Source organism: Stereum hirsutum (assembly GCF_000264905.1).
Source record: "Stereum hirsutum FP-91666 SS1 unplaced genomic scaffold STEHIscaffold_11, whole genome shotgun sequence".
NCBI lineage: Eukaryota > Fungi > Basidiomycota > Agaricomycetes > Russulales > Stereaceae > Stereum > Stereum hirsutum.
Genome location: NW_006763141.1, coordinates 1,050,877 through 1,060,313, shown reverse-complemented (window position 1 = coordinate 1,060,313; position 9,437 = coordinate 1,050,877). Strand labels below are relative to the sequence as shown.

Sequence of the window (9,437 nt, the reverse complement as noted above, 5' to 3'; positions counted from 1 at the left end):
AATTTGACGACAAAGAAGACTCGCTAGTCATGCATAAGTGGTCTTCTCCACCCACACAATCGTCGAAGCTACAAGCTGCGACTATTCTGAGGTCGTTGAAGGCAGCTCTCACGACGATGGATGGTCCAATGACTCTGTACTCTTCCGCAACAGTGTGCAGACTCCACATGACCCGGGTGGCATTGACCGCCTCGACTTGGAAAGGACCACAAATCTCCACACCCCGCCGGGGTCCTCTGGGGCCCAACTGGGGCCCAGCGTGTGCCTCGCCCCCGCGCAGAGGCGTGCAAAGCTGAAGAACATTTCTGACGGCCTGTGGGCGGCGGAAGACAGCGGAAGACGGAAGATCGTACCCTCGGCACGGAACGGTTGTGTTTCGATCAGTTCTTTTGCGTTGTCAGCCAAAATACAGTATGCAACGGATCTTGCTTTTTGTAAACTGCTCTATCTTCTAGTCGATAGGGTAGAAGAAATATGGTGCAAATTGCGTACATATTGCGATTTTCCTACAACGGTGTACTTGATATCTTGTATACGTGCTCTCCTGTGGAATTTTGAAGTTGTCCTGGGACAAAGCGAAAGGATGATCGGTGAAAGTACCGACAACTATCATCAGAACTCCGGCGGATATCACCTTGAACCGTAACCGGATGCAGATCTGTTACGCCTAGTTTCATTTCATCGCTCGGCCGACGAGGGGTGAGTTAGTTAGCGATCCGTTTGAGGCAGGTACCTTGCAGTCACAATAAGTTGTGGATAATATCCTACGCTAGTCCCCACAGTGTTGACGACCTCTGTCAGTGCCAGCGAGCTCATTTTCTGGTGCAGAGGTGCGACAACCCGGAAAACTTAGGAATCTCGGGATAGGCCGAGTTCCTGGGAGAATATGGAATCTCCCATCAAAGAAAGCCACCGAGAGAAATACTCGCCGCCGGCCCGTTTCTGCACATGCTCGTTGACTTTCACGGCGTTGTCGACGGCGTTCTACGGACAGTGTGCGTGCCATTTAACGCATTCCTTCAACCCCACAACGGTCTCATCACTTATCGTCGAGTCCAAAGACGATGGCTGCAGTTGTTCAATTTTTGAGAACCCGACGGGTTGGAATTGTCAATTTCGTGAACATCTTAGTGATCCAGCTTGAAACTGCGAGAGTCCCCGAGATACTTGACTTACCGCTATCCTCCATGAGCTCCATGACTCGTATCGTGATACTGCCATTGAAGTTTTCCCTTTCTTTGTCTACCACCGCCGACCTTCCGCTGGTCATGGGACGACTGGACCGATCCAGATCAAGAGAAACGATCTAGGTGAGCACCGGGATACGATTGCAATCTGTACCGGAGGTGATGTGGGCGCCCCGGTTCCGAACTTCCGACGCAAAGGCCACGGTAAAGCTCGCCCCGACGTCCCTGTTGTTCGTAAGTACATCTTGTTTTACCTCCATGCTTTGTGGAATGTGTACTTATCCTAAAAGGCCAGGTCATATTTCGTGGTCCAGCTCGAAACCGGGAGATAACCATTACTCATGCCACTTTCTATCGTGCGGAGAACATGACAGCAACCCTCAGCAACCACCACCGATCTGTTAGCGTCGCTATGCTCTCGCATCTCATACGGGTAGAAATTCTATTTGCTGTAGGGTGATCTACATCATGTGCTAGGCATCCCGAGCTCTCAGCTCACAGTTGACGTGACGGAGTGGATGGGATGAAACAATGAACGCCACGAAGGCCATCGGGCGGTCAGCTGAGCTCTGGTCGATCGAGATTGGCCCTCGGGACACAGCACCATGGTCATGAGACCTCCTTCCCTGTCTATACGCTTTGCTAACGCTCCGTATGAAGGTGCCTAATATGTCTCCTCGGTGAGTTATTTTCGACTGTCTTTCCAGCATCGTATATCATTGGTGCTGAGGGAACTGATCATAGGATTTCTCACTTGATGTTTTCTAGCTTCTTATATCCACGTCAGTCTTCTTTTGTTCGGCACTGCTGATCAGGGGCTCACCTGCATGTTGAACCATAATCTCGTACGGACCTGTGGCTGCACTCTGCTCGTCGTCACGCCGTGTAAGAATAAACTGTGCGCCCCAATCCTTCTTTTTTGTCCTCTATTCGTCTTTCGTCTATCTCAAACTAACGCCCTCTACCCTTGCTACTAGCCACAGCAAATGAATGGTCCTCCATCTGCCTTTGTCTCCCCCTCTCTCTCTCTTCTTTTCCGACCTTCACCCGATGATCGTCCAACCTTAGGCTTTGTATATGATATCAGCCACTTCCTGCTACGCTCACGACGCTGTTCAGCCGCCACAATGCCCTCTACCCAGTATTGTGTCCCCACGCCATGGTTAAGCTTAAAAGACTGCTAAAAGTTCAGCTTCGGAAGCTGGTGCTTCTGTGTACGCGAGACGCGAGCAATTTCACGAGACAGTCCCCAGTCCATTCACGCTTCTTACGGACTTACCTAGGTGTTTCGGTTGTTCAAATCGCCATAGTTCGTTCATGTGTCTTTCGAGATCTGAACTTCTTCACAATCTCAATACATCGGATAGCCGTCACAAGCTTTGTGTTTATGTTTCCTAACTTGACGATCTAAAGTTGTCGAATTCGAGATTGACGATGTTATCCTCGTCAGCATGATCTCTTCGTGTTCTAAGACTGGTACCGCTTGACTACACTGTTCCTTCTTGAACGTTAACCTTGAGTTCCCCACTCGCCATATCTTTCATCCACTCATCTCCCATCGAGTGACCACCAGGTCCGCTCGTCTTCCTTACCCATCCATGCTTCCTAATGTCTGAATCTCTCGCCCCACACACGCAGTTTTGTCGCCATTTCCCCACCCCGCTACCCCAGCTTAGTTCCCCACTTCCTCGTGAGTTTCCCGTTGTTGCCCGACTTCCCCAACTCACTGACCTCATTGCCCCCGCTTCCCCATTCCAGGCCAAATTCTCTACCCCGCATCCCCAGCCCACCCTCATCGCCCCGCTTCTCCAACGCACTTCCCCTCTTTATGCTTCCCCAATTCACTTCCCCGCTCGAGTATTACCCCGCATCTCCGCCAGTTTCTCACTCCACATTCCATGTCACTTCTCATTCCATAAATTGTCGCTACATACAGCGTTGAGCGCACGCAGAGAATCAAAACGTCCATTCCTTAGTAGAATCAGACTCATACGTGCTCGACGCTTCTTTACCTGGGAGTTCCAAAATATATATCGCGACAAAGGCAAGATCGTGTGAAGCCCGCAGCGAAAGGATACTCAACACCGGCGAAGGTGCAGAACTTGGGGATGCTGTGAGACAAATTTGTGGCCGTGATGGACAAGATGAGTAGGAGACACCAGGTCCTGCGTAGGTGATTGTGTGTGTGTTTTTACGTCGAAAGTTATTCTAGACGTGATGCAGTACGATATCACAGGGAAGGAGACTGGATTAAGCTTGCAGAAGGCCTCATAGGCTTAGAAGTGAGTGTTCTAGTTAATGTCGGATGTAGAGATTGAATACGATTGTGTTTGTAGGTTGTGTATGCGCTGGAAGATTGGATGACGAGCATGAAGGTTTTGCGGGGAACTTCTCAGGAAGGAAGCGGTTCGGCCCGAGGACATGCGGAGAAGGAATTCGCTTTGGACGTGGATATGGACATGCATATGGAGGCTACGCGGACGAGACTGAGGCCTTGAAGCTTGAAGAGCGGACACCGGATCTAGACCGACATCACCGTGGAAGGTTGAGGGTCCTCAGACCGAGCGGGAGAAACAGAGAGAAAATGACATACATGAGCGAATTTGGGAGCTCTTCGAGGTCGGACCAAGCCCATGTTACCCGACTTACCTACTGCAGCACCTCCTTTGCTGCGCATGCCTTCCCCGAGTTCGCTTATTCCCTTCGTTATATTAATCGTCCATTCGCTTGGATTCAAAGCTTACCTCGGATAAACAAGATTCAGACTCGGAGCCGCTGAGCAGGGACGGTCCACAGACGAGGACCTCAAAGGGAAGCATAAGGTACGTACAATAGGGATGATTAGAGGAATGGGGGTCTAGAGTACGTCGAGAGCGAAGGAGCAAGGACGGAGACTGCGTGGGCGTTCACTGTCCTGATCCTCTATCGTGTCGCCCCATTGTGTATTTTGTCTATCGTCGTTACTGGTTCTGTGGAATAATTAAACCGTCTTAGAGGTCGCTGTTGCCTCGGCACTCGACATTCGCACGTACTCTTAAGTCCCGTACTTGGATCACTTACCATACATATTGAAATGCTTGGAGAAAAACCTTCAAGTTATCAATTCCGTTCACATCGATAAGACTGAGCTCCAGAATGCGAATCTGGCGAGGACTGGTGCGTGAAACTCCATTTGGACGTGGTCACTTGTAGCATCCGAGCTCAAGCCAAATAGGTTGTACGGTTTTGATGCGGATAAGGCTTCAAGAAGCGGAGGGGAAAGCAGTGTGGGGCGGGTACAAGAGCCAAAAAGAAAATAAATATTGAGACCCGTAGGTCTACCACTCTGGAGAAGCGTGTCATCCTTGTGCAGGGGCCATGCTAATCTTCTCTGTATCGTTCCAATTTTTTCGTATGTCACCCCGAAGGGGACAATGAACAGGGGTTGTGCGCCGTGGAGTGGGACGACAAAACGGGTTTTGCGCGGGTGGCGGGTGTCGCCGCGCTGACCCTTCAGAGCCTCTCGCCACGCAAAATCCATCAATGCGCATCCGGCGTCCGTCTTCAGGCGTCAACAATCGATTGCGATCATTGAAACTAAATATCTCTGTGAACGGGATAAATTCCACCGTTTTCTCAAGGATGCAATAAGGCTACAAAATATGGCCGTCCCACAGACGTTATGCCAAGCACCGCAGGCGCCACAGCATACTTACACCAAGAAATGAAAGAAACAGATAAGTGAAACCAAAGTAGAAAGACCCGCGCACCGAGCACGGAAGACCTCCATGATCCCGATTCCACGTCCCACTTTCACCTCTCTTCCTGGGATCCAGACCGGGGAGATGAACTTCGTGCTGACAAGCCCGTGTCACTTCCTCCTCCTCCTCTCCTCACACCCACACTACCGCCAGCGCGAGTCTGCGATGACGACGCGGGAAACGATGAGGGTGATGATGGTGGTAGCGATGGCGGCATCGACGGCGATGCCAAAGGCTCTTTACATTCACCCGGACCCTCATTATCGTCAGAATCCACCGAACCATCCAGCTCTTTGACACTCTCGAGCGTGTACGCCCATGGCTGCGAAGGTGAGGGCGAATGTGCGGTCGAATTCGAATTGGAAGACGGCCATTGATGCGATCCTGAGAGTGTGTGTGGCGGGAGCGGGAGGGCTATCGACGGAGGTCTTACACGAAGGTAAGCCTCCTCGTGCTGTGGTCGTTGCTGTGATCGTTCATTCGGAGGTAAGGACTCTCCTCGGCCGTGTTCTTCGTCATCGTCACCGAATCCGGAAGGATCGGTATCGAGGCCGACGTTAACAGCTGTAGACAGTTCAACGTCTACTTCGATCGTTTTGAGGACTGAAACTTCGGCGGGACCTTGAATAAATAACAATAGACATGAATATTCCGCGGACATGCACAACGCGCAAGGGAAGAAGGGAGGGGTGTTCTGTGAGCGGAGAGAAACCATCCACGTACCGCTCGCAGTAAACGCCACCTCTCCATGTCCCTTCGGCGACACGGCTCCAGCTCCTCGTCCATACACGGATCCAACTCCACGTACAGGCCCAGCGATCCTCCCATCGTATGTATCGTCAAATGGATGTCTTCGACGGCGGCGGCGGTGGCCTTGGAGGTTGACATGCGTTGTTCGTCTATATAGGGGTAGGGGCAGGGAGCACAGAGTGAGTGGTATGAGATGGAGATGGAGCGGAGTCATAAGTTTAAGATGAAAGAAGGAGGACGGAGGGAGGGGAAGACGCACTGCAGAGGCGATATAAACTCCGAGAGTTCACGATATACGCGCGTCGCTGCAATCACACTGTATGTACACGCACACGGACACACAGCATCACGAAATGGGATGAACGACGAACCGAACAGGGACGAAGTATGGGATTGATAGTCAGCTCCAAAGTAGGTTTTCTACTGGTTAGTGGTAGTGATGCACGTACACGATGACCACTAACATCGCAACATAAAATGCATAACGCGCATCAGCAATTTCACATCTCACATACATCCTCTGCATCATCCCAAAGAAGAACAAGAAGAAGAAAACTCACTCTTCGCCGTAACCAGCCCTCCCACCCCTACCTTTTCCCCTCCTCCTGCCACCCAATCCGCCAAGACACCTCCCACCTCCGCCACCGCCACCGCCCCAATCCAGACCACGCCCTGCAAAAAAAGCACCCTCCAGAGCGGCGTCGCATGCGTGTTATTTTTCTGCTTGAGTACGCCGGCGAACATGATCGTGAGGTTTGTGAGGGATGTGATGAGGGAGATTAGGGAGGCTAGGGAGGATGGGCGGGGGGATCTGGGTGGGGTGAGGTTGGAGAATCAGAATCGGAATCGGAATGTGAGCAGAGGGAGGGAGGGATGCGGAGGACGGACGGGGAATGTTGGACACTGGGGTTGAGGGGATGGGAAGGGGGAGAAAGCCGCACCGTGCGTCGCCAATTATGGTACATCCCGCGTTCGTCCATGCGATACGTGACTACAAGAACGAAGGTCGTATCAGGGTTTCATTGCACTCTAACTCGAGCGAAGAGGTGAAAGTGCGAGGATCGGTTGAGCGTACCTTCGTGATACCTATACGTGTACATGCAGAGCGAATCAGCACGACGTTGAGATATTGATGCACTAGATCGGGAGGCTTGAGAGGGGGGTTCGAAAAGGAGAGACGAACGTACTATACAGCGCAAATCCAACGTTGACGAGCCACAAGACGCTCGTCACGCCGACGACGAATTTGTTTCGGGCCCAGATCGCGACGCTGTTGTACGAAGGCGATATTATTTATCATGAGTATATAATTCGAATGCGTAGAAAGGCGGTAAAGCGGGGTATGCGACAAACAGAAGGGTATGGCCGAATGGAGGAAGGAAATAGAGAGGGAGACGGAAATGATAATGAGTAAGTACTCACGCGCGTAGGACGATGAGCAGCGAAGCGAGCGATGTCGCTGTGTAAGAGAAGACCTATCCATCCATTCGCATTCGCATTCACATTCACATTCAGGAATCGGCATGAGGAGAGAAGAACTTACGAATAGCGAGCGAAGCCATGCCTGTTACGATCACAGAGGGACATTAATTGAAGAGGTACAGTTACGAGGGGGCAGGAGCAGGAGCGACAACGGTCAGCAAACTGAGAAACGAAGCGAGGAATTACGATGAAGGTAGACGAGTAGACAAGGAAAGGGGAAACAGGGAGGGTGAAAGGGAGGACACACACCTCGCAATTATACCTCTCTGTCAGGTTGAACCCCACGAGATCGACGATGATGGCCACGAGCGCCGTATATCTGCAAGCGACGTAGACCTATACACGACATGATCCGCATATTCATACAAGATCATGTGAGTATTTCCCTTCTGGTGATTAGACGAGGGGGTGAAGGGGATGCATGGACGGAGGAAGAAGAAAGAAGGAAAAAAAAGCGCACACCGATAGACCATCGCCACGGTCTCTTCCGCGTATAGACTTCCCATTCAAACCCGAGCGAATTTATCCATTCCCAACTGCCAGCGTGTCGAAAGTCGAGGAATCAAGGGAACGATAGCAGGTGTCGCAATATAGATAGAAAAAAAGGGAGAGACAGTGTTGGTGAGATGGAGGGAAGGAGATAGAGAAGGAAGGGGGACGTGAACTTACATGAATATCCCGCAGAATATGTGGACGAGCTTGACGGTGACGACTAGGCGGACCGTGATCGTAACCAGAGACCAAGAAGAAGTCATCAGCGCAAAAGTCAGTAATGCCTGGGCACCTAAACGAATAAACGAGATAGAAAATACACACGGAAAGCAGGACTAAGAACTACAATGCTCGAGAGAAACGACATCGTGCTTATAGATACAGTTATCGGCCGATACAAGGCGTAGTGAAAAGCGACCTGTCGAGCAGATGAGAGAGGTCGACGGTTGGGCACTGGTTGTTATCGTGCAATGTTGATACAGATATGGTTGAAGGGAAAGGCGAGCTTAGTGGAATGAGTGAACCGATGGATGTTTCTGCGGGAAATTGCTGTGTGTTCTATACAAGTGGAAAGACTCATGAAGTTCAAAAGATGAGCACGAGATAGTAATCGCCCAGGGATTAACGTTTCGTGAAGGCTGAGGCGTGTTGCGTGCGTGGTGGCGTTCGACAAGGTGGAGGGTGCAGAAGGAGATATCCTGAAGACGACAAGCGAGTTTATCAGCCTAATGGCATCCAAGAGATAGTTCAATCCGACGGGTAAGGAGGAGAGAAGGCCGCACCACTGTCCAAAGGTCGAGCGAGTACAGTGAAGCTCACAGATGAGGCGTAAGTATCGACCGAGAACGTATGGGTAAACGTCCGAGGTCGTTCAAGCAATCCCCGCTGTTCCACAGCAGAGCTCGTCGAGCTCGTTGTATAGAACAGAGTACGAAGACTGGAAGCTCATTATTTTCCGCATGAAACGATGGGTGGCGAGTGTGAACACGGATTTTCCATCGGACTTTTCCAAGCGCGTCGGACGTCCTCCGGTCCGCCATGATCAGACGCGTCTCACATCACGTGAGTACCGGCGTTGCCACCAAGCGCCATGTCCATTGCAAATTGGCGGACTTTGAACGCTGCCGGGCAAGCCGCATCCCATTTTGACGCGGGCCACAGTAAGACTCACCGATTTGGCTGGGTGGCACCTATGTACGAGACCTTGCGCGTCTAGGGCAAGGCGCACCCCACCAGTAAATCCTATAAATTCTAGTATATTATTTGACATACATTCACTTCGTTTGGTCGCGACAGAATTTTTTCACTCTCCTCGAGTGATTTGATATGAGCGTATGGTTCGTCCTGTAGCTCGTTCACGCTGAAATTAGAAAATTCTGTCGCGACCAAATTAAAGAGAAGTGTTTTAGATGAATTTATACATAGCTATGTTGAGTGTCACTATGCACACTGTTGCCTTTGTTGTGTTGCAATGTTCGTAAGTGACAGCCGGCAGCCACTCGGCTACGGGAGTAAGCGAGACGCGGCACAGCGGAGTTTGAACCAGCACGCAATAGGTGAGTGCCGGTACTCACATCACGTGTTTCATTCTACTTTACCTGAGTCCTTCCTGAACGTTGCCGCAGTATTCGACAACGACATCGACATCGACAGCCAGCAGCTCAACGTCGAACACAATACTCTCGGACCATGCCTTCACTCGCAGGTATACACTCCGTTCTACTCATCACACCTTTTCAAGCAAGCCACATCCTTTTTCAGAAACTGAACAAAGCGTTATCCCCAT

At 51.0% G+C, this 9,437-nt stretch overlaps 1 protein-coding gene across 1 annotated transcript; it reads right to left on the bottom strand.

Moving 5' to 3' along the window:
• Positions 1-4,594: 4,594 nt before the first annotated feature.
• STEHIDRAFT_170158 (uncharacterized protein) lies at positions 4,595-8,601 on the bottom strand. The gene is made up of 15 exons (XM_007306519.1): positions 8,434-8,601; positions 7,976-8,349; positions 7,829-7,871; positions 7,620-7,695; positions 7,409-7,495; positions 7,221-7,241; positions 7,100-7,152; positions 6,865-6,947; positions 6,753-6,763; positions 6,619-6,668; positions 6,238-6,488; positions 6,127-6,136; positions 5,937-5,993; positions 5,651-5,826; positions 4,595-5,548 (listed from the first exon to the last, which is right to left on the bottom strand). Exons 2-15 carry the CDS (start codon positions 8,016-8,018, stop codon positions 4,980-4,982), a joined length of 1,530 nt encoding a protein of 509 aa, XP_007306581.1. The 5' UTR covers positions 8,019-8,349; positions 8,434-8,601; the 3' UTR covers positions 4,595-4,979.
• Between the last annotated feature and the right edge of the window lie 836 nt (positions 8,602-9,437).